At 37.3% G+C, this 26,456-nt stretch overlaps 1 protein-coding gene across 6 annotated transcripts in view; it reads right to left on the reverse strand.

Moving 5' to 3' along the window:
- Positions 1-26,456, reverse strand: part of DISP1 (dispatched RND transporter family member 1) — an 83,344-nt gene that overhangs the window by 39,535 nt on the left and 17,353 nt on the right. The window contains exon 1 of one of the 6 annotated variants that reach the window (XM_068185566.1): positions 8,348-8,536. The exons of the other annotated variants lie outside the window; for them this stretch is intronic. Coding sequence (XP_068041667.1) covers positions 8,348-8,361 — 14 coding nt within the window. The 5' untranslated portion in view covers positions 8,362-8,536. Of the gene's footprint in view, positions 1-8,347; positions 8,537-26,456 lie in introns of those variants that run through there. 6 annotated transcript variants of the gene reach the window in all.

The raw sequence follows: 26,456 nt of genomic DNA on the forward strand, positions 1-26,456 counted from the left end.
CATCACTCTGGTTGTCAGGCCAAATATTGGTGTGTGGCTACAAATCTCCAACAGGTCTCCAGCAACAAAATATCTACTGGGATTTTAAAAGGCCTTTTAAAAGGCCTTTACCCCCACCAGATTTTACAATATTTGTACCTAAAAAAGCTTCTTCTACACAGGAGTACTTGAGGGCCTGGCAGATCATTTCTACATACATCTCAGATACCAAGTCTGGAGATAGTTAAACCCTCAATTCTAGGTATTAATGTGGGGAACATGGTACTTGATCACTTAGCAGAGGAAAATGAGGAGCTTAAAATCCTACCAGAGGAAGTGCTATAAACCATATTCTGTGGTATACCAGAATATCATGCTCAAACTAACTACAAAAGCCCATATGCTCACAAGCCTTGTGTTTTGGGAGCTGACTCCTGGTTTTTCCCCAGCTCTGGGTATCTCAGAACTGACATCTTCCTGGGGCAGATCTTGTGAATCACTCCCTGTAAATTCAAAGTAGATGGTGACTTACAGGTGTCTGACTGGCTTTTAGAAGTGCTCTCCTCACTTTCTATTGAAATACAGAAACTCTGATTTCAGGGTCAAGTTGAACTGGTTTGAGCAAAAGTAATTGCTCATCTATAAACACCTTTATTCTTTATAAAGCAAAAGATTTAACCAAAGGAAACACTGAAGCTCAATTTCCCTTAGTGTGACCTTAGAATTATGCATTCCAGTTGTGATACAAGTTTTTACAGAAGGCAGCTCTTCCTGCTAATTGGATCTGGTCTTTAACAGGTGGTGCTGCTTCCCCACTTCTAAGAGGAAACTTTTTTTTTTTGTTAAACCTGTCTTCCTTGACTTTCTCACTGAGCTTCAACTGGGAAACTTCACTGGCATCAGCTGCCATCTCCACCTCCCCCACACCATCAGCATCCTATCTAGAACATTTTTCTAACATTAATGTATTCTCTAATAGAAAACTTGCTTTCCATCCAAGTTAGAACCATTCAGCGTTAATGCTCTAGGACAGATTTTATGCAAGAAATGTATTTTGCTCAACTCTATTATCAATAAACAGCACTACTACAAAGCAGATAACCATAATTCAAAATGAAAGTAGGATGGCAATACAGTATTCACTTTCTGAATATCTGAAACACATAATATAACCTGGAAGCAGCAGAATAATCTCAAAGTTACTTTTCCAAAGTCACACAACTCCTTGTGTTTTTGAAAAACATAAAACATATCTACATGTGTAATACGTATCGGTTCACTGCGGATACTGTGTCCCTTGTATTTGCTAACCACCTCAAAGAAATGACAAGAGGCACATAATATTTGCTCACTGCTTTTATATCTAGGAGGAAAAGGACTATAAAAATCTGAAAGATTACAGTCTATTAAAACTCTTAGATTATGTGTACTGCAGAAAATAGTGTTAAGTTTCTTAGCACATAAATTTAATGCAGATACTTTGTTCCCAAGGGTGACAGTAAAACAAATGTATAATACATGTTCAGAGATATGCTTAATAAAAGCATTTGTCCAAATGGGATTTAAATAGCATATCATATATTTGTATTACAGCCTTGTAGTAGATTATTGCCCTTACAGTATCTGAAAACCAAACTCAACACTAAGTGCTGAGAAACCTTTTCCCCACGCTACACTTAGGCCTTGCAAAACCTTGGTTGCCCTGAGTCCCCCCAACATATTCCGGGTTTGGACATTTCCATCATCCACCCTTTTTAACATCCCCTTGTGCATCACTTCTAATGTTGCTACTTATCCCACCATTCATCTCCAGCAATAGCAGACAAATGCTGACTTCTTTGTTTGCAAGCAATTAAAAAATACAACTGAGCCCTACAGCATATGGAATGCAGGTCCAGTGAAAAAGGATGGAAGAACTTAAGAGTGATTCAAGGCAGACCAGCAATGTCAGATTTGATCTGTGGAAGCCTCGAGAAGATAAATGAGTTTATCCTATAAACTGCACTATTCACTGCCTGGAAATGCATCTATGCAGGGAATCTGGAGGACATCTGCACTACTAATTCAGCCTTGGTTTAATTCAAGATGATACTCAAAGCATCAGAAGTTCTGCCCATAGGTATATGGATCTGCCAATACATTTTACAAATACTTTGATTGTTCAAAGAAAAACTCTGAATTAGTCATCATAAGAGATGCTCTATTTTTCTGTCATAAATTGTGTTTTTTTAAATTGAGATTTTAAAATAACATTTTTCACAGTATACTTCACTAATAAAATCAAGTAGTAGTGAAAAGACTAATACAGTTCCCAGACTTCTGTATACAATACTTAGGAAAAAGGTTATGAAGATAACCATGGTAGAGACTCAAAGGGGTTGTAGTCTGTGTAAGAAAATGAGCCTAAAAAACTGAAGCTTCTATTTACAAAGCAGGACTGACAGAGTGGTGTAATGCATGAAGTTCGACCATTTTCTCTCTTCAAACAAGATACAAAGAGCTGCAGTACTTGGCCATGACCCTTTCATAGACTCTCCTAAACTGAAGACATTGGGCAATGCCATCAAGTGCCAGCCACGTCTCTGACCTCTGGCTGCTACCCTTCCACCACAAGAGGTACAGCTACACCTTGTACCTTTTACTGGCTGGATGCCTTCACCTGCCTCTCTGAGCTTAATATGACATTAATCACAGATTCTTGTCACAGCTTCACTCTTCCAAAGAGAGATCCAGAAGAAGCTGAAAGACTTTGCACATTGAACGTTAATAAGAGAGCTGGTGGAAGTCTTGCATGTTCTGAGGATAAATGGGTGATTAAGGACTCAGAAAGTGCTCAGGAAAAAAAAGTGCAGAGGCTTCCAAAATCCTTGAAAGCCAGACAGAAGACACAAGAGGTGCTGTAGAAATTCTGATGAATTGCTAATGAACTGGAGAGAAAAAATAAATATGGAATAAAAGAGCCAATTAGAGGTTAAAATGACAAAATTAGCTCTGCACGTGGCACATGTACTCTGCACATATTTTATTACAGCTACATTGAATTTTTATTACAATTCCTATCCACATACAGAATTTCCTGACTAGTGGGATTTTTTTTACTTGGATGCAAAAGTCTCTGTTGCCTTTTAGATGCCATAGCACAGTACTCACAGTAGGCATTCTACCAAATGCCTTTTAAAATAAACAATGTAGCACGAAAAATACGGTAGGAACCAACCATTCATTTACTACTTTTCATACTAAAGTATATTTTTGTGCAACACTTGAGGTAATACTAAGGTAGCAGCACCTACTTTAATTACCCAGAGGCACATGGGGCACAGACCAGGAACTTCCAGCTTCTAGCAGCACTTGGGACATGCCAGCACTGCACTGAGAAGTTATTGGGGCTGAGTCAGCTTGATCCATCAGAGATGACAAGGTCTAGACTGCCACTGGTCCTCACACCTGACAACCTGCAGAGAGATCCAAGAGCCTACACGGTGTTCCCAAGTGTTCTTAGGTCCAGAAATATGAGGCAAAGACACAAAGTGACCTATCTGAGACTGCAGCCATGCAAATGTGAACTGTCTGCTCATAAGCATAAACTGAACCTGAAAAGAGAATGCCTGTGTCCATAATGAAATGAAGTTGAAAACTCTCAAAATTGGCCTTTGGAAGCCTCTGAACATTGGCGTAAATTTACAACCTCTGTTACCCATCCAGAGATCAAAGGAAATATTGCAAAATATAAAAACAAAAGCATCCAGCAAAAGAAATCTGGCACTTCAATCTGTAGGTTTATTTACTTGAGACACAGGATGAAGAAAAAGCAGTGACTGAAATTCAAGGTACTAAAATCTACATCCTCTTACACTGGTATTCTTCTATACACTTTTTTCTTCCCCTTGAAGTATAGAAGACAGACCTTCTTATAATTACAGGTTGTACTATAAGCAAAACTGATACGTTATCATCATATACGTATGGCAGAAGCCTTAAGTAGAGTCCTCCACTTACAGACTGCTGCATCCACAGAGATGAAATATTGTCTGATCAATAGAGGACGTGAAATAAATTGAATGTACTTCTCCACCTTCCACTCATCCAGACTTTATCAAAAAATCTTTCATAATTGATAACCTGGAGAAAGGCTGAGAAATCTTAAACCCTGTAAAGCAGTCTTTCTCCAGCACTAGTGACAGGAGAAAAGTTGAGACATGCTCACTGCTCATGCTCTATTCATTGTGGTTGTTTTTTGGGCTTCGGTTTGTTTGTTTGTTTTGGTTGTTTGGGGTTAAGATATGCAAAAGACATCTGGCTTGAATTTGCAAAGTTTAAACTCCACACACTACGTTCAATAAACCAGATACAAACACATTCTTTTTAATATGCTGGAAACTGGATATTTAAGGCCACATCAGCTTAAATAACACTGAAAGTCAAAGCACAGAAATAAATTTCTGTGGGCAAAGAGGGTTTTTCATTGTCCATGATGTACCTAGAACAATGTCCTCTTAGTCCCCAGTGTAATGAAAAAGTTAGTTTAGTATGAATCTGCAAACAAATACAGCCTGATTCTAAACTATTTCCTTTATTGATTTTTTGGCCTTTATTGATTTTTTTAAGAAGCTTTCGAAGTATGATAATGTCAATTTAGAGCCTTGCCTCTTTCCCCAGCTGAAACAAGTCGCTGGCAGCATTTCCCTAACTTTTTTTTCATTGAGATACTGAGATTTTAAATGTGAAGGCTGAGTTTTATGGCATACAAGACTGTCTTATCTACTTACATAACAGAAATACTAATATAAATTTAAAGACTATTTCTTTGGTGGACATCTAACAGACATAAACCTTTTATTTTCCATGTTTCCAAACCACATGTACTCTGAACTTAAATGCTTATCTGAGGCTCCACAGTTAACTCAAGTCCCACATCACACAAAAGCCTTGAAAAGCTATTAAGTTTTAAAATTCCCCACACTGGATGAAATTATTTACATTACTAAAAAAACCTGAAAGTTGTGTATTAATCATGAAAAACAGAAGAAAACATTAGATTTAATAATCTGCAAAAAAGCTTTAATATGGAAAATTTATAAGACAGCTTTATTAGCATGTCAAATAGTTTTCAGATACTAATATGAAGAAAACTCGTTAAAAAACCAAATAAATCTGGAAGCAGAATTGAATATCTATACTTCTGATTTATCTACAGCTTACAATGTTTTGAAGAAACTTTTAATAGCTTGTCTTCAGCTGTAAAAGTTTCATTCTCTAAACAGAGTGCTCCATTAATAAGTTACATTAAAATACAGCTGCATAAACATGTTTACACACAGTTATATTTTCTCATTCACATTCCTTTCGCACAGGTGTACCTTTTCCACTATGAAGTAACTAAATTTAACTGTATCTTATGTAAGTGCACACATGTATAATGTCACTTGTAAAACAGTCCAGACTGACTAGGGGGAAAAACTAACAGAATGCTTTATCTGAACATAAAATAAACAAGTGACATAAAAAGCAGTAATTCTACCACTTGTACTACACCAGCACTTAAAGTACAACCACCAGCCTGATGGCAGTGAAAGCAACTATTGCAGTGTAATTTTTTTTTTCCATGACAGGAGAAATGTATTTTCTTAATACTGTTTTAATAACCACCACATTAACTTGTCTGTAATCAAAGGAGTAACAAAGAACTGTATTTCTCCCATCATTTGGAAAAATTCATATAGCAACAGTTCAGAAACCACAAATACCACTATTTCCATTTCAGTTAGGGAAGCAAAGGAAATGTCACCTTCAGATTACACTTTCAGATTCATATTCTTAGTTCAGGAAACAGCAAAGTCTTGCAATATATGGGATTCTTTGAAAAGATATCAATTATTTTTAAGATAGGGACAACTGTTTTGGACTTTATTTAGGGAAACTAAAAATGTAACATCCATATTTATTGCAACTGAATAAATAGAATTGCAATATAATGATTATGCAATATTAACAGCTGTGTGCAAAATAAACTTATGTTGCAGATATCAGAAAACTATTCATTTTGCTGTTCACTTCATTCACAGAGCTAAGTAGAAGATTCTTGCTATTCATTTATGAGTAAACTAGGTAACAGTGGCAATTCTGAAACATTTCTGAAACATTTCTTCTACCTATTGCATGTTCAACCTTCAGCCTAGCCTAGCGCCCTTGGCTTAGTAAAACTAAGAGGAAAGGAAATCCCTACCGGCTTCTTTTTTGGTTTTTTTAAAGATTTTCAAAATTAGCTGCCTAAACTTTCAAACAATACATGAAAGAGCTCCCCTTCCCTTTGTGCTCAACCAACATCACACCTTCACCTTTCTTCATTAGGAAAGTGGAATAAGCACCAAAGCTAATATTTTTTTTTCCCCAGAAAAAAAGAGAGATCTAAGTGTTTGGAGTAAACAAGCATAGCTAGAGCCCAGAGAGGACCTTTTATCTGAAGTAAGCTTTACTGACACACTAACAAATGCCTGACAGACAAGGCAGGAGAAAATGGTATTTGAGCACATCCTCAATGTTTGCTCACCAGGCTGCTTGCCTGCCACAGGCTTACCCAAACACAGCCCCTGCAATGCAAATTCAATCTTTTCTGGCTGTCTCTTAGCTAACAGATGTGAGCCTGGGAATTCCTCATACATTCAGATAAATCAAGAACCAGACTGTTCAGAGCCCCAACCTCCATGGCTTTAGAAGGAGATGTCAGATTTCTGCAGAAGCCTATGATTTCCCACTACTTAGACTAAAATACAGTTACTGCCAATCATGCAAGCCACATAATTTCCCAAACTCTTCACCAAGTTTGATACGCTTCCATTTCACCTGATACTCTATGGGGAAAAAACTTGAGACAAGTCTAAACTATAAAACACCAATGTAACATTCCCCTATGGATTTTGTTATGCTATCTCTATTCCTTTTGTATTATGCCCAAGGGTTGTGAGGCGTGTCTTCTCAAAAAACTGATCTGGCATTTTCTACTGTACACAGCTTCCCTGGAGCCACACTGTTCTGACTGTACAGTATAAAAGTTGTGTTGTCAGTGCAAAACTGCAATCGCAAACCTTCCTGACCAATGCTTGACTCAAAAAATCCTTTAGAAAAGCACAAGGTACAGAAACATTGCATTACAGTTGTAATACAAACCCAGATAAATTGCTTCTCTGCATGAGATCCATTTAATAAACCAGATTTTTACACAGAAGATGACCCAGCATTGACCAAAATAGTTAAGGTGAGGTACTTGTGTACTTTTTAAGATTAAGGGTACCTCTTGAGATTTACAGTCAATAAATACAGCTGGATACTTACTTAAAGATGTAATTCAAGAGCAGACTTTGACTAGATTACTTTATACATTCTGTGATGTATGTAGAAATTCAGTTGTGCAATAGTGATTTTCCCATTTTATCCAATTACTATAAATGTTCAGTTTCTAGGAGATTCATTGAAATAGGATTTGGTTCTCTACTGATTATATGAACTCTAGTATCAGGTTAACTCTCTTCACACAAGAATTAATGAATCTAAAGAGGATCAGCTGCTGAAATATATTTAGGAGCACAGTATCTTTCCATACCCAGGATCTGAAGATCAGGACTCTGAAGCAGCAAGACTGATACCCGTCTGCAAAGGAAGCCAGGCTATGAGAATTGAGAGAACACTAGTCAGTGTTGGTCATTAGAGACTACAACTGTGCAGTTGGTTTTTTTTTTTTTTTATATCCTGGCAAAGAGGAGTGCCTGGGTATATGCCAGCAGTACCACAGCTGTACAAACTTAACACCAGCCAAGTACCTCCATATCAGACATGGAGACAAGGAAACAGCAGCTGTGGAAGACTCCTGGCAACCCCAGGCAGCAGCAGCTGCGCAGCCATTCTATGCCTCCAAGGGAAGTTTGGTCCCTTTGTAATTCCCTCCCTTCCAGCTCCCTCAATTGCACCATGTACCTGTTCCAGGGCATGGGCACTGTCAATTTTAATGAAGCTGAGAAATTTTAATGAAGGCCATTGAACCTTTATAGCAGGTGTTCAGATATGAAAACCTGAATATTCTTTTTATAATTTTAAATCTTACTTGACAGAACAGCCTTGTTTAGTCTACAGATTTAACAGTCACCAGCAGATATCATTTTAAAGAGAAATGCATGCAAAATATACTGACCTTCCCAGCAAGAACTCACAGACCAGCTATTAAAAGACCAGCCTCAGTAAGGTTGCTCCATTTGTCAGAATATATTAATCTTTGCATATGCCCTTTCCAAAACAAGTTAAATATAAATATACCAGCAAAAAAAAATCTTTCCCAAAGAGTTTGCTTTAGAAACAATGCCACAAATAATCTAACCTTGAGGGAACCATCCCATTGACTATTGCATGACTTGTTCTTCATACTCCTATAACACATCCATGTTTTTCCTCACAGAGGACAAAAAAACCTATCACATGAATCTGGTCACAGTACCCAAAGGTACACAGAGTTATCAGGCATTAGAAGAGACTGTACTACTAGCCAGTGTTCCTTCCACTTTTCCAGTACAGCTGACTGTGAGCTGCCAGGCAGGACTGACACTGTGCACGGTGAGTGACCCTGAGCTCCTTGGTTACTGGCACATTATAAACCCGGGGTGAGCAAGCTGCTCACACATATCAAGGGGAAGGGGGCTGGGAAGAAGGGAGAGAAAGGAACCTGGAATGCTTGGCCCAGGGTCAGAGGACAAAGAATTTCAGAGCTAGGCGGCAATTTTAAGAGGGAAGTGCCTATCACGCAAATGTGCTCATCATGTTCACCCACATACTTCCTCTTCAGAGATTAGTTTTAATCCAAATAAATTTTCTAAATTCAACTCCCCACATACTTGTACAAGCTTGTTTGCTGGCATAAGGATGGTGGCTACAGCAGGCAAGTATAACCAGATGAGGGAGATGCATTTCTTTCAGTGGCACTGATGATTTCTGTTCACTTAGAAGAACATGTGCATATATTGTGTATATTAGAGTACAAACTGCAGAAGCAATAGGCTTTACAGGACTAAAGAGAAACTTTAAAAATGCTTAAGAAAAAGCATGCAGTACATAGAATAAAACTAGAAGGCAGAAATGCAAATCATAGGGATAAGCATGATGCACAATCTCTTCCTCTGATTTTTCTGTACAAAAAGTTATTGCTGAACTAGTTTTGAATTCTCACAAAATAACAAAGCAGAAACAAAGGACTTGTGTTCAAAACACTTAAAAACTGAAACTCCACTTCCCTACATACAGGACTTTCTTTTATTAGGACAAGACGGAAAACAAGTCAGTGATTAGCATTTTAATTCAATACTAAAACATAGTAGGGTACAATTGGTAAAGGCACTGATGGACATTTTCCCAGGTTTTTTGTTGAATGACTGCACTTTTTCTTTCAGAAAAAAAAAGTCAACAGTTCAGTGACATCATTATCTGCTATGACTGTCCTCACACAGGTTGCAGTACTGAGCTCCTTGCATGGCCACTGTGAACACTGAGCAGAAGCATTGATGCTCTTCAGATTATCATTCAGAGCATGACTCAGAACAGTCGGGCTTCTTGTGCACAGAACACACCCCAAAGACTCCACAGCCATCAGGAGCTAGTTTTCAGGTAAACACATGAGACAGCAGATAAAGCTATATTCCATTAAAATGGCAGCAGTGAAACCTTCACAGGGACATAATTCAAGGAAAACTGCTGTGCATTACTGATTCTGCACAGTACTTCACAAAAGCCTCATGATTACCAAAATAAAATAACAGGTTATGTTAAATTTCCTATGCTCACTCCTCCTTATATTTAAAGGTGGAAAGAAATATTTCCCTCAGGGAAGGGGGGCACAATTAATAATTTCTGGATTAAACCCCTTACTATTAGCTGCAGAATGAAATTATTAGTGACAGGTTCACTGAATTACCTCTTTACAGAGGTCACTGGAGCTTCCTAGAAACCTAAAACTGTCACAGTAAATTTAGCTAATAACAACTGAGTTTCTGAAACCAACTAAATTAGAGGTAACCATAATAAAGAACATGCTTTAATACCATAATCTAGTCATGCACTGTAGTACAATACATCTTCGTTTCTTCACTTTGAAGTTATAAACTGGGAAATAGAAGAGTTTTGGCATGCACCACTATTACATCAATGTTTCATATCTACAGATGTGGATGTAGAATTTCTATTGATTTTAAATATGCTCATTTCACTTTGAACTATAACACAAATCAAGAATAATTTTTCTGGCAAGTCCACAAACCATAGCTTGATTAGCACATTTAAAATAAGATTATACAGAGGCTTAAAATAGGATTAAAAAAAGCTTTCACCACAGAAAATTCTATTACAAAATAAATCAATTTTGCAATATCAAGAATCTGAAGAAAACAAGAAACCACATGTACAAAAACCTTACTTTCATTCTATGTTTATTACCACCATTTTGAAGTTTTGCTCAATTATTGATGAAGCACCTTCGACAGAAATTGTTCAATTCACCACTTTACAGGTTACACTTAGTTCTGCCTAATCTTCCAAGACAGTTCGTAAACTCTGTGCACTGTTTCATGTAAAGTAAATACAGAGTCCTCAAAGTCCAGCCTGTGTTTCCCCCTTCCAAGGAAGTGACCTCACTACCAGATTATAAAGTCTTGTTTCTCTCACTGGTGCTCTCTGTTGCTTTGGTCCTGTAAATTTTGCATTCCTAGGAGTAAAAAGAATGCACTTCATCCCAGTCCAGTAAACAGCTGAGTAGTGAAGAGTCCGCTACTTGGTGAGAAACCTCAGCTTGAAATCCTTCAGCTGGATTTCAGCACTAAATCCAAGTCTTCCCTTTCTCAGGGTTATCACACAGCTGCCCAGCAATTACATCCCAGCTTTGCAGGGCATGAGCAGACACTGGTGTGGTGCTGCAGCAGTGGCACTGGGGCACTGGCAGGAACAGCACTGGGCACAGGTCTGCTCCCCAGCACACCAGTTTGCCTGGCTGCTGGGACCATAGAGGGACTGGATGTCACATTTGCTTACATTAAGCTCTCCACTCCCCCCACAACCAATGAGAGCCTTCAATGCTGCTGTCCCTCCCTTCTGATCTACTTTGTCAGAGGTTACTTCAAGAACTCCAAGAAGTAATGCCATTCCATCCTAGCCAAACCCACTATGAAATGTCTGTTTTTACACAGTGTAAAATTAACACCTTGAATTCTTCTGGTTCATAAGGAATTGATAGGTAAAACAGGGCTATAACTGAATTACTGGGGAAGAAATGGAACACCCTATGAAATGGTCATGGTAAATCTTACACCAAATAAGGGTCACCTGTCACAACTGAGCCCTGTTCATTAGTATTGAACAGAAACCTAACAGAGTTCTCATAGTCTCACAAGCCTTGAATAGGTTTAAAACATGCTCTGTTTATGATTTCTTTTACCAGTGGAACACTATTGTGCAAAGATCATAGAATCCTATTGACCCTGGTCATGAGTTCCGTGGAACTATTACCAAAATTCCACAGTTGCCAGAGACCTTGAATCTGAAGGAGACTGATACTAATTTGCAATTAAGAGACTAACCTACCATAGAGTGTAGTTTCTTGGTCTAAATTCAGTTTATTATAAATTAAGTTCTCTTTGTAATTTCTTTTTTCTGCTTACTATTGTAAGGGGTTTTGTTTTCATAATTAATATATCTCATGCAACAATTAGACTAGATGTAAAAGGCTGGAAAAAGAGCTTGATTAATCAACTCTAAGATTCAGTATCACCTTTTGCATAGGACATATCTGATTCTGAACAAGGAAGGCAAACATGCTCTGTGCTGTGCTAGTCTCTGTATCTTTGTGGTAGGAGTATGACTGTATTCTTCCACTTCCTCTTGTCACTGGGAGTCTAAATTGAAAAAATGACCACATTCTCCAGTGTCTAGGTTGGGCAAATGACCTCACTGAAATAAGAATTTCTTTGAATTGTTCTAATTCAGAATTTGCGAATACTCTCAGTATTCAGAATTTGCAGAGGACTTTCAGTAAGAATAAGCCAAGAAAGGACAGGCATTTAAATACTGAAGGGTTTCTCATCCTGCTAAAGAAACTTAGAGGCATCAGTATTAAATTAAGTAGGCAACCAAAATGATGAGAAATATGCAAAGAAACTTAGGCACTGAAGTCTTGGAGTGGTCTAAACTATCTCTAAATATTATTTTATATTGTATTAAAGGAGTGTAGCACCTCTTGCAGAGCAACTTCTGCTAGCCTTCAGATATTAGGTGATCTAAAATTCAACAAAATCTGGCAGGGGCTGTGCCGAATTATCTGCCATCTGAAAACTGTAAAAATAAAAATTATAGGAAGAGACATGAAAAAAATACTATTAAAACAGAACAGTGATGGTAAAGCTTAGAACTATAGAACTAACTGGAAACCTGCCTTTTCTGAAGATCCATACAAGCTGAAGCAAGCTGAGTGAGAGCTAAGAGCCCTGAGGCATCACATAAAGTTACCCGAGCAGTCTACTATCTGTGGAGGTTAAACTCTGTTTCCTTCTACAATGAAATGCATAATTTTTTTGTTTTAGCTTTTAAATTGGATAAAAAATATAAATCTAATTTCAAAACATTTAACTTCTTTCCAAAAGTACTGTTCTCTCTATCCAGCCAACTCTATATAGTCTCTTTCTGAAAAACACAACATTGCTCAAAATTAAGTTAAAGGATTATTTGGAGTTGTCTTCCATAAACACAAGCCAAGTATCAGCTTAAGTTACTATAAAGGTCTTTATATAGGCTCATAAGTCACACAGAAAATTCTGGCAGAAACAGACTGCAGTCTTTGGACACATTTAGGTATTTGAACATGGTGCCAAAAATCTCCCAAAGATAAGTGAAACACACCAGGAAAACTGGTTTTAATATCCAAAGAGTTACTCAAGCTCAATTGAATTTATCAAGATAAAGGATACATTTTTCTTGCTGTGCAGAGAACAGATGAATCTTTCTGCTCAATATTGAACAGCTGTTGAAAACAACAGATGCTGAAAACTCTTTAAGATATTCTACAGAAAATATCTTATGAAGCAAATTACTTTGCAACCTAAACACCAGAGTTCTATAATGAAATCAATTTCTATGCCATGGTCTTAATTTCAGTTTATTTAATATATTCATTCAACCTACAGCCCCTGAGCTTTATATTCAAGAATTTCTCATACCAGCAGTTGTCTTCCATAAAAAGCCTTGTTCCCTTAACAGTGCTAGTATTTACTCATGAAATATTAGGTCCTGTAACCTGCCAGAAAGGAAATGTAACAACACACTCTGGTCTGACCAAAAAAAAGAAAAAAAAAAAAAAAAAAAAAAAAGAAAAAAAGAAAAAAGCCTAAACAAGAACATAAAGGACATTTTCAAAACTGGGTGTTTTATTCTACATAGGATTCTGTACTCCACTCCAAAGTTGAAAATTGTAACGTTTAACCAATTTACCAAAAAGCTGGTGTTGTTTTTTTTTTTTTTTACCCAAGGTAAAAAAGCACTGGATCCCAAACTTTAATTTCCTTCTACTTCTGCTATTGTTATGCCAGCACTTCTAAATATTTACCCTTCCCAGATTCCTAAAATGGAAGAAGCCAGGGCTCTTTTGTAGTGGAGATGATTTGCACAGACCCCAAGCAGTGGGGAAATTCTCACGCTTTCATGGGAGGGAACTGGATTTAGGGGACACTTTCCTCCTGACAGGGGAAAGTAATCTTTAATAAATTTAAATTGAAGGCTCTTTCTAACACAGAGGGATTATGTATATCTTCCCTATGTACAATAATAAACATTAAAGGTATTAGGAAACATTCCTTAGAGAACTGCAGATGTACATTTTCCATAAAGTGTAGACATGATTATACTGCATCTAAAGCTGGAAATGTTTAGCACTACTGAAAAATTAGTTTTCTGTATATGTCACTTCAATTTATCTTCTGAAAAGTTAAATTGCCATTATAGGTAAGGATTCAGTAAAAGCTTAATCAAAAATATGAAGGCAGTACTAACAAAATGCAAGCATAAACAACATGAAAAACAAAAATGCATTTTTATGCCTACTGAATCTTTTGGAGTCTCCATAGGAGCAACTGAGTCCTTGGTATCAAAGAGGGAAGTCAGCTTGGTCTTTGCTGGCATCACACATTCAGCAAAGTAACCTACAAGAGAAATGCTCCATATAATGTTTATTTATTAAATCAACCCCATAGTCCAGAAAGTCATGCTACAGTAAATCTAATGGAGATGTAAACATATAAGATACTACACAGTCCTCTGAGACAAAAGCAGTTTTCCTACTTTTGTAAGCACACACTGAGTTATATCCTCCTGCTTAACAGAAATATGTTGCTAAGGATAGACAGAAGACTATTCAAACTTGCTAAAGCCATTGATAGTGTCATTTTAGCTGAGGCTGTGAATAAATGTATCAATTTATTATAGCATTCTTTATTTTGAAGTTGTCAAATTATGCACTGTAACTGAAGAAAATCCTTCCAGAAAATCTTAGTGAGCACTGAGCCTCTTTTGTTATCAGAGTAAACATTTCTTTGTGTGTCTATTCCATCTGATAAAGTTGGATTTTGCCCCCTTACAGATGCTGAAAACTTGGGGGATAAGAACCTAAATGAGATCATTGTTTCCATATATTACAGAATTCCTTGAGAATCCATACAAGTGCATAGTAATTAGCAGAGGAATATAAAGAAACTTAAAATAAAAGTGTTTTTTGCACAGTGGGGAGCTACAGTTTCTCAGTACTGGACTCAGAACACATGGGAAAATCAAAAAAGGAGGGAAGAAAACAGAGGCTGTCCCAATTTGCTTTTCAGTCTAAGGCAGCAAAATAAGCAAGTCGTAATTTTTAAAAAACCAGGACAAAAATACTTCAAAGGAATGACTGTTAGTGCCAAACACATTTCACACAGTTCTACCAGTCTATCAAAAGCAATCTCTCCTTATACTCCAGGTACTGCACCATTCCTCCTCACTTTACATGGACCTTTGCTTCTTTCTCATCTCCTGCTTCTGTTTTTATCTCGTCATGAATTTCCTTAATTACAAAGCTTTCCAAATCAGAGGAATCAAACTTTGATGAATAATTTCTAGAAGCAGCAGTCTAGATAGGGAAGGGGAAATCTGCCTCTGTCCTGCAGGCAACCTCCCTGTGTAGAATACCTGTCTGCATAAACACCACTTATTACAAGAAGTTTAGATGTGCAGGACAGTTTGAACAAATAACCAAGGAGCTGCTGCGGGCACACAGGTTCCACAGACCCCATTAACCGGTTTCACTTTTTAATCATTGCAGTGACCTGTACTGCACTCACATCTCACAAAACACTCAAGTGCCAGTCACCATAATGCTCCTTCATGAGGCATTCCTTGAGTTCTCCAATTTAGGGTAAGATTATTTCCAAGCTATTTAACCCCTAAGGGAAAGAGATGCAAAACAAATCTGAAGTTTTGTTCATGAGACTAGGGAGAAATGTAATATTCAAAGTCTTCATTAAAATAACTTTGTTTTTACAGACTAACTTCAAAAAAATACTTAGAAAACAAAACCCTTTCTAAATGGTTCTAACTTAACTGGTAAGTTACAATACAGTTACATTTCATCAATTTCAGATCAAGCCAGGCAACTACTTTAAATTCTCAAAAGACCACTGAACAAGCAATAGCTACTTAGGACAGAAGCTCCTATCTTTAAAAAATATTAAAAACCAGTGCTGGAACTTTAAACCCTTAAAATAGAACTTTAGAAAATAACAGTGGATATTGACAAATTGTAGGCACTTATTTTTCTTAACTTTTTTTTTTTTTAAATAGGTATAACAGTTGCTTTAGAAGTCATAAGAAAAAAATAAACAATTGTTTACCTCTCCCATTTAAAACTCATAGCTGAACAGTTAAGAATTTGATGCATCAAGTAACACAGCTGCTGGCTTCAAAACCAGTAATTATGAAAAAAATTTTAAGAAGCTGAAAAAAAAAGCCAAATTTTTCATAGTCTCCCAACTGCAGTAAACAAAGGTTGAACACTACCAAAGACTGGACCCAACTTTTTAATATTCTTCTTTCTGCCTTTCCCATTTATCTGACTTAAAAGGTATGCTTTCCCCAGTTCTGAATTAAAAGCAGAAAGGTAAGACAGCTAGCTGAACTGAAAACTATAATAGCATTAAAGTTACACAGATATGCAGCAAATAAATACATTGTTAACACTGACAAGCAAGGTAAGAGTCCTATTTTCAGCTGGAAAACCAGTTTTAAAGAGCAGTCAAGGTGAATTTGCATAGAAAGGAAGTCTTAAAATGGGAAACATTTAGACAGAGAGTTAACATTTCTGTATACATAATAAATAACATCCAGACAATAGGCCACAGATAAAATCCTTTCCAAACAGTGTGCTATTCTCAGGAATCTTGCCCTCTGCAATGCAGAATGTACGACGTCAACTCTGGAAAGCAAAGGCAAAAGGGAACAGGAGAAGAAATGGCACCTGAAAGAAGTAGCCCAGTTTTAGATGGGATGCTAACACTCTGAAAGCTGCTGCATAAGGAGAAAAAGCAATTTGAAACAGCTCTTTGTATTACTCTTCAACAGGGGATTTAATGATTATGAAAATAAGAGAATCTGAAAAAAATCCAACCTCAAGCTACATTAAAAAGAGAACATGTTCACAAGAAGAGATGTAAAACCTTATTGCCCTTTCTTCCAATCATCCATGCAGACCATGACATTCCATGTTCATATGTCCTATAATCTAAATTTCCATCGATGCTCCTCACTAAAAGCAAGAAAGCTGTCACTTTCTGGTTCTGGATTAGTTACCTTAAACACAAGTCAGCTGACAACTGTAACAGCACCCTCCCAATACAGCAGAATTAGTCATTAACTTCTCAGAGCCTGCACAAATCAAGCTCGTCCTTCCTTATCCAGTCAGGAGTGTGACTCTGGAGAAGCAGCTGACTCTGTGCAGACCAAAGTCTCTCTCTGCTGGAAACCAGGCTCATGTGTTACATTTGATGTACTTCAGGCAAGTGAAAAACTTCATTAGAACATTCCAAACAGGTTTCCAGGAACAGCAGCACACTGAATTAGGGGCTAAAGGAAGAGCAGTTGTCAGTTGTAAGTGCACCAGAAAGAAAAACAGGAACACACTTCCTGGGGTTTTTTAAATTACACTTCAAGAGTTATTGTTACTAATAGCTGCTCTGAGCTGTAAAAACTGCAACCTTGGAGGGCAAAAGTCAAAGAAACCCTACTGGTTTTCCCCAGATTGCTCACAGAATTAATAAAATCATTTGGAAGGCAGCCTTGAGGTTATCAGAAATCTCCCCTCACATGCCCACAGCAAACTTTTCCAGCACTTCTGCTTACAACTCTTTAATGAACTGCAGCACTGAAGCAGAAATCCTCTTGCCTGATAGCAGGTCGTGCTGGAATGCAATTTGGCTACCTACGTGTTTTGTGTTTCCAACAGCAAAGTTAACCAAAAAAAAAAAAAAAAAAAAAAAAAAAAGCAGTTTTCCACTATACAATTCTGAAACAGCTTTTTATAGCGCATTTACCACTGAAAAAATAAATGTCAAAACTTATGGATCAATATTATTACTGACAATATAAGAAAATTCACTTAATCTTTCAGTACATAATCAAGGAGAATATTGACTCAAAGTGCCATAGAAAGTGTTCCTTCTTCAAATATTCTTTAAAGCAATAGCACTGGAATAGGCTGCTCAGAAAGCTCATGGAATCTCCCTCTCTGGACACATTCCTGTGTCACCTGCTCCAGGTGCCACTTAGAAATTCCTTGGTCAGGGCAGATTCTCATTTCTCATACAACTCATGTCAGGGAGCAGGGAGGAAGAAAAGACAAGAGAAATAAACCTATTAATAAACTCTCAGACCAGAGAAGCATGGGCACATAAAATTTTGATAAGCCAAATTACCAGTTACCTACACCTTTTACTCCAAAGAAGATGGAACAAAGATTATCTCTTGCCTTCCCCTGTACTGCTACACCATGAGCTTGGAGAGCTGCATGTTCTGCCTTGGACTCACTGATTTCCATCCAATCCCAAGAGCAGCTCTTGGCCCCACTCTTTTTTTTGTACCTTCTTCTCTCCATCAGCAGTGACATGAATCAAATGTGCCATTTGAACAGGTGGGTAACAGCAGCTTGCCTGTCTTGGGCCTTCAGCTACCTTCAACTTTGGAAACTACTAGGTACAAATATTCTTCTACCTGGATGATGCTTTGTAAGTTCAAGCAGCACAGAGTCACCTGAAAAACCCAGCAGATGGGACAGATGTGCACTGGCTGGTGGACTTCAATGGCAGTAGGGATGCAGCAGACAAGTAAATGGCTGCAAATCATGGAGGTTATGGAAGAAAACCACTGTCTTGGAGAAGTCACAATCAAAAGATGTGAGGATAATTATCTGAAAATAACAGTCACATCAATTTTCTCATCTGTCAATCTTGAAAAAAGACAAAGTTTTACACTGTGAAAAACAGGTGTCTGTCTTGAAACAACTGGTAGCTGGAGACATCCATCAGCTTTCTGACACTTTTTTCGTAGATTTTTTTGAGCCAACCAAGTTTTGCCAATTGGCAAAGTTTTATCTTGCCATTACACAGGGAGTCCAATGACTACAAGCCCAACATTTGTACAATTCCCTAAAATTTATCCTGCAGACCCCTCTGTCAAAAAGGTTAACAATGACTTTTTTTCCCCTTTCACACTGTTTCACCAGTAACCCCCTCTGTTGGTTTGTCTGATACCATTAAAATCTAATTCCTGTATTTTCTGGATGATGACTTCTTGTCAGAACTGTGTTGTCTTGGGACTTTTAGACCAAGATGCAAGTTTTACACCACAAGATTAATAGGAATTATCATCACAATCTTATTCTCTCCACAAAGTAACTGGTATAGATTTATTATTTCATCTATAGTATCTTCAAGCAAAAATTTTCAAGTCTGAAACAACGCAGTGAAAGCAGACATCAGCTACACTCCATATTTAAGTTCAGACATGACCACCAAAACAACTACCAACAAGTGTCTATTTAAATATTTATAAAGCTATTAAAAAATGAAAAATTTAAATGCCTTAACCTGAAAACAAGGATTGAGAACTCACAAAGATACCAAAGTGCTAAATACATGCGTGCAAAATGGTTAAGAAAATAACTATAAAGCTTAGATACTAGGAGTAGGAGATGAAGAGCTCTAGCATGCTAGTCGATACTCAGCTTCAGGCAGCATCCATTAAAAAAAAAAAGTTATCACACAACTTTTTGACTGCTCATGCAAATTGAACAAATTACTTGATTTCAGAACTGAGAGTAAAAAGCTTTACTCAGTGGAAACATCAGGAGTGATGGGAAGGAAGCAGACTTGCCTTCAAAAATAACCTCATATTTTTCAGTATCCCTCAGAAATTATCAATGGGACAGAAGACTCCCAAGGATGTTCTAGTCAAGGCCTCCAGTCAATGCAGTTTGTGCTGGCTGTGGAAAGCCACATAAATCAGCTTTCCAAGGAAATGTAATTCCTTGGCTAAGCATCTGGCTGACCTTGCCTACTACATGAATATAAAGTACCTTCCTCAAAACCCAAAATGTAATTAAATCTGTGTCATTGAAACAAAAGGTAAATATTTGTGTGCAACTAATGTCAGATTTTTAATACTCTTAATACCTGATTAACACCAGGAATAGGATCTCATGTTTTTATACTCTTTATCTGACATGGAAAACAAATTAGTGTAAAGTATTTGTGCTCATTTAGGAAAATCACTTGTCTGCAATGGATAATTATGAGAAAGATCAGAACAAAGTTTCTCATTATCAGAATACCATGCCACTTCACACTTTCTACATAGTTTTTCTAAGAAATCAAGTTTTTCTTAGAGTTAAAAAGCAGTTGTACCTGGATTGAAAGTAAACAGTCTGAACTGATCAGCCTTGTGAGGGAATCTCAGTGTAAATTTTTAAGTGCAGCTCTGCTTGGAATTTTAACAGGGTAATTAGATATAGACCACTTCAAAGTGGGACATGTCTATACTGATCACTGAAACACACAGTATCACAGAAAGGGAACCAGTATTTCTAACAACATTTGAATAAAACATGAATTAAAAAAAAAAAAAATCTGTACTCTACAGGAAACATAAGAACAGACTGTGAGAATATCTGAGCAGATCTGCTTTTCATTTTTTTCAGCTAACATTATTTATGCCTGTATCAAAAGCACCTTTGGAACCACCAGAACTTAACTGTTGGCTCCAAATACCTTAACATAATTACTGTGCTTTTAAACTTTAGTTATGCCATGCTTCCTCACCCCTCTGTGCACACTGCAGGTGACTGAAGGTCCAGTTTATCTTCCCTCTTGCTGACCTACGGCAGCATTACACCTCAGCTTGTCCTGTAACAGCTCACAAGTGTGAAGCTTTCCAAGTCACAGCTCCTCTTCACAAAAGCTAAACTGTCAGTATATTAATCTGTCTGGTGCAGAAGTAGGACGTACACCATTCTTTCCCCTCTGTCTGCAAGCGCAAGTAAAACAAAACAAGTGTTTAATCACAGTATTTGAGAAAAGAATTGGCTCCTGGGCTCCAAGTTAGCTGATGCTGCAAAGCAATAGCTAACACAAGTAGTAGGGCAACTATCCACTGTTTAAGCAAAAAAAGACTTCTATGTACTATACAATATCCAGATGTTTTTAGAAGGAAAAGTGAAAATTCACTTGTCTTTATCCTAAAACAAAATATCTACTTCTCAGTTTACTGGTTTGGTTTCTTTTTTTTTTTTAATAACTAAATCCACAGTCTCTATATATACCAATGCCCAAACATATATTTGCATCAAAAATATATTTTGTAGACTGATGTGCAAAGACTCAATGAACTGAAACTTTTCCTGTAATGACATCAGCCAGTTGCAAATAGAGTCTAGGTACACTGTCAGAACTGGGAATGCAGGCCAAAAGCCCTGGCTCCCTCTCCGGAGACCTTGAGAGAAAACAGTATTTCACTTTTAGGGTGGAATACAGAAAGAAAAATAATGTATCTGCCCTTTATAACAGAAATTCATTTGGACAGATGACCAAACAGGTCATAGCTTCAATTACCACTATGAGATCTGGGGTGTTTTTTTGGAGCTGTTTGGTTTTTTTCTTTTTAAATATAAACATACACACTCTTACAGTCATATTTTGCTCAATGAGCTTTATTAAAAATCTGTCATACTCTGCAGCTTTGCAAACTGAGACCATATGTGAGCGTTATACACACCACAATAAAAAGGCAAGCTGCCTCTTCAGCTGAACATCTCTTCCTGCACATGGACACAGATGGAAGCAGCTGTTTCCAAAAAACTCACAGAGCTAAAATGCATCTGAGAAACTGCTCTATTCCCTAGGCAGGACCTGCTCTTACGGACTGCAGCAGAGCTGGATGTGACAGAAAGTAGATGCAAGTAGTGAGGTAGTTTGTCATTCTCCCTTCATCTCCTGAAATGAGTTCTGCAGAGATACTCATCCAGCTCTGAGAAAAGACAAATACAAACACCACTTCTTCCTGTAATCACTAAGCTAAGCAGAAACACAAAGTGCACATTTTTATTTTACAGCACAAACAAGAACTAGGCTTTTTGTACCAAACCATTAAAACATGCAATCTGCCTATCAGGTCACTGTAGGAGGATGAAAAAAAAGTAGTGTCTGCAACACTGGCTTATACTGGAAAAACAAGGAGGTGGAAGGATGAGGTAATGGAAAGAGGGAAAGCAGTTTATCACCCCACTCACTCTCCTCTCAGAGAAGACTCTGAACACTCAGGAATAGCAGGGGACTATGTTCCTACTCATGACCTTTCTTTGAAAAAATGCAGTGCAAAGTCTGAAAAAGTAAAAGTCAGGGAGGAGGCAGAAATCTGTCATTCCAGCACTCCCAAATTAAAACTTCAAGGCAGACCGATTGTTATTTCACAGTCTGCTGATTTGCTCTACTTTTCATGAACCAAGAATGCTTAAGAAATTCTAACTTAATCTCTGCTTAATCTGTTAGGTTAATAATGTTAAAATTTTGTTTCTGGAAACTTGAATATCATCAGTGGCAGGAGTGGGCCACTGAAAGTAAACATTCAACAAGAAAAAGAAAACTAAGAATCTCCTTGCTGGACAAAAGTGAGCCAGAAGTCTCTTTTCTTGAGAATTTTAAAGACAGGTTAGTTTCATTTGCATGTTTTTAGACAGGCATGCACCTTTAGGAGGAGAAATCACATGTAAATCAATACAGAAATAACACAGTTCTCTCCAATATTTATCAGGTTAGTAGAAATGAAATCAAATGAAAAAGGGTTAATTCCAAATTTCAAGTAAGTATTCCTATAGCCACCTTCATGACTTACCCAAGCAATGAGGCAAACCAAAGGAAAAAAACCCAACAAGACAACAATTGCATGAATCACACAGTTTTTGTTTTGCTTCCACTGACAGGATCAAAGTTTAAGTGAAGCACTGATGTCATTTTAGTGGCACACCCTCCCCTGCTGAAGGACCTCACCCTCCACAGACTGTGCCCAGCTTCCATCCCACCCAAGCATATCCATTAGGTCTGCATTTCTGCAGCAGGCTGCACTTATTTCTGCACTATATTTTAAATAATTTAATTGTTCTACCTGCTTTTTAACAGAGTCAAATCAGATATAACAATAATTACAAGCAGAACAATGAAAATAACAGAAAGATCCAGTTAAAAGAATGCTCAGTTACTTAATTGCCTTTCAAACCCCATACATTCAACTTTGCTGTGTGCAGTTCTTTAGAGATAATAATGGCTCCTTTGAACAGTTATTATTTAAAAGTCAATTACTGTATTTGTAAAATTTACCTTTAATGCAACTGCCACCCAAAACCTCTTCATCATTGTTCTTGATTGATTCCTCAGATCCTTCTCTCAAAACAAAGTTCATGTCAGTACTGCAGCATATTTCCCCCAAGCTTTTCTTCTCCATCAGCATCAAGAAACTAATTCCCAATCACAGAATTTCCATCTACCCTCTATCCTAATTTTCCCTAGTAAAACAACACTCCTGTCATTATGACTTTCCCAGGTGTGGAGGGGAAAAAAAAAGCCCATCCATACCAAAATACACTGAACTTAGAGAAGTTATTTCCCTTAAAAAGGAGTGTGCTGTACTTACTAAAAGTTATATGGAGAATAACCACACAGAGAAGTTCATCAGAACTGGGAAACTCTGTCCTCAGAATCTCAAAGACTTAAGAGCCTCACACATTCCTGACCTTGCAATTTCTATTCCCACCTTACATTGTTTCCCCCTCCGCTGCCTCCATCTCCAGGGTTTGCACACAGCACCTTCATTTTCTTCCCCATACTTCACGTGGTTTGAGCAAGATACAGCTGAATGAAGCCACCAGATATTTGGCATATGGAAATAACAAAGCAGGAGAGAGAGTAAAGCCTTATTACAGCCAGATGTTGCTGCTCTTACTGCAGCTCCATGCTCAGGAGTCTCATTAGAAAGAATATTGCTCCCAGTTGCAGCCTAACAGTGGAGAGAAATACAACAGAAGCAAAGCAAGTTGTCTGCTCCTGAAAAGAGAACATTCAATAAAAATCTAAATTTGGCACTTTAATGTCTTTGAAATCAACCAGCCTTTAAAATTCCCTGGCACATGATGCTAACCATGGAATACAGCAAAGTTTAGTGCACTACCAATTTTTATGGTTGTCAGGAACTTTTAGCTGCTCATACTATTAATGCCAACAGAAGGACTATTTGAAGAGAGGTAAGTATCTGCTGTTTAAGACGTTAAGCTTTTCTGGCTCAAATAACTTCACACTCTGAGATAGTAAGATTCCACATTCTTCCTCAACTTGCCTTTTCTCCAGTTTAATAATGGTGCATTCTCCTCCTGCTTATTCTGTTCCTCCACACTTGCAAAAAGCACAATTGCTCCTATACACATCCAGTACTCTGGCAGGCCTTGTACAAATAAGGATTTGGCTTCTTTCTGCCTTCTCACAGCTATTCAGTCCTCTGCCATCTCCAGCTCATCTCTCCTCAAACTATCACAATATTTTAAAAAAGTAGTGAATAAATCATACAGTGAAATGATACTAAACAAATCTTCCCTTTCTAATAAGGTTTTTAATGCCTTAGACTAGATCAGATGTTTCTCTTCATGCTAGTACTAGCATCAAGTTAGTATTTCCTTTCAGTACACCAAGACTATTGTGCTACCAAATAGTAATAAATCTCAACTAAATAGTCTCAAGAAAATAGTTTCTAAAATTAGACTTGAAAGTAGTATTTTTTAGAACCTCTTATGACTATTAGAATGGGGGAAAGTATTAAAAAAAAAGGAAAACTGACTGAAGTGGTTTCAAAGAACAGCGTAATTACAGATGAGCTTCTAGCATTTCATAATCACAAAAAGAAGTTATCTTTCTTAAACTGAATTATGACATATTCTTCCTTCTCGTGTGTAGAACAACACAAAATCTTCAGCTGAGGCAAGGCATCTTCAGCAAAATTTTTTATCTCTGTTATGATTTTGTGGTCAGATGACTATTAATTTCATGGCCTAGCAAAACCAACTTTAATGTGTATATATTTGTAACCTATAGCTAAAGGAACCAAAGTAAACATTCATCTGCATCTGCTCCCTTATTTCCATTTGCAGAACATGAAGGTGTAAGTACACAATGTTCTCCACAAGCTTTAGAAGATGGGACAAATCGGCTAGAACATCCCAGCAGTGAAACCATAAAAGAAATATCCTGGAGACAGAATATGGGAGAAGAGGAAAGGCAAACTGCCTTTCCGACCCATCCCAGAAGGGCAGCAACATTTCATTATTTGACATTTGTAAAAATCTTTAATTCAGGCATTCAAATAAAACCTTCATGATAGGTAAAATCTCTACATAAGAACACTATGCCTAGAAGGTGAATATATAAAGTGGAGTATAAACATACCAACTGAAAAACTGGGATGAAACTCTCAGATCTCTGCTTCTTGCTTCAGACAGAGGGATTTTTGTAAGAACTCTTCATTGGTTTTTGTCAACTACAGACAAATCACTAAGGTTATAACTATGCAAAAGAACCCATCAAAATTCAAATATGTTTAGATGAACCGTTCTGTAATTCCATCTAAGAAGTTCCAGAGTTTTTTGCTAGAAATGCTAATTTTCCCTAGCTCAAATAGCTCCCATTTCTAATATTCTAAATGAAGCCATCTGAAGTCTTTTTCTAATTGCCACTTAGACCCACATCAACCATAAGGACACAAAAAAATAAAACAGAAATACCAAAACTTAAGACTATTCTGGTAAACAGTACTTTTGGTACCCAAGCCAAACAGAAACCACAAGAATGCAATCTGGCCATGATGAACCTCTTGATATCCAGTCCCTGCCTCCCTGACTGACCCCCCAATCACCCAGAACATTTCAACAATTTCTGCATGTTTGCCCTGAGAGATTATTGTGACTACAGTATGATACAGAATAAGCAACCTTAATCTTACAGCACTTTAACAATCTCCAGCTTCTCCCACAAAAGCAATGCTATAGATTATTTTATTTGTCCAAGACCAAAACCACACGCTAATGTTTGTCCTATTTCACTGCCATCATCTTTCAAGACCAACCTAAATATTTTCCCAAAAAGTACTTTTTAAATTAGATCTTGTAAGCATTATATTAAGATCTTTCCCTTAGAAGCAGGATCTCATTTTATGCAAGTTTAAGATACCAAAAGCCCACCTAAAAACTCACACTATTTCTTGGGCAAACTTAATTCTTTGTTAATATAAGCATTAAAGTTCAAAATCATGTTTCTTTCCAAATAACTGAAATACCTCTTTAACAAAGCAGCAAACTGTAGTACATGAACATTTTCACTGTCTCCTTTTAGCAGATAATTTCATTTCACCAGTGCAAATTTTATTGTAACTACCTTCCAGTACTTCTCCCCTCTCAAAGTTTTCCTGTTTTGTAACGCTCTGTAAACCCAACATCTTACTTTGAAACAGCTTTGAAACCCTGGCTCATGGCCAACTTGCAACTGATACTACAGTTTAAATACGTTCCTACCAAAGTTGCACAAACTTCAAAACACTCTGGGATCAGTCATTAAAATGTTTTTGTTTCAGTTACAACAGTAATGAAAACCAAAAGTCTACATGTATTTTAGCCAGCTTAATGGTCTAGGGACTTTGCTTAAAAGAAAACTCTGAATCAACCTCATTTACTTGACTGAACAGATTAGCAAAACAACATTGTACAGAGATACGGATAATATTTTTAAAAGGTTTAATAAGATTCAATTAAGGAGGCCCAGTTAATCACCTCAATTTTCTTCTTCTCTAAAGTCCTC

The sequence above is a fragment of the Anomalospiza imberbis genome, chromosome 3 (assembly GCF_031753505.1).
Source record: "Anomalospiza imberbis isolate Cuckoo-Finch-1a 21T00152 chromosome 3, ASM3175350v1, whole genome shotgun sequence".
NCBI lineage: Eukaryota > Metazoa > Chordata > Aves > Passeriformes > Viduidae > Anomalospiza > Anomalospiza imberbis.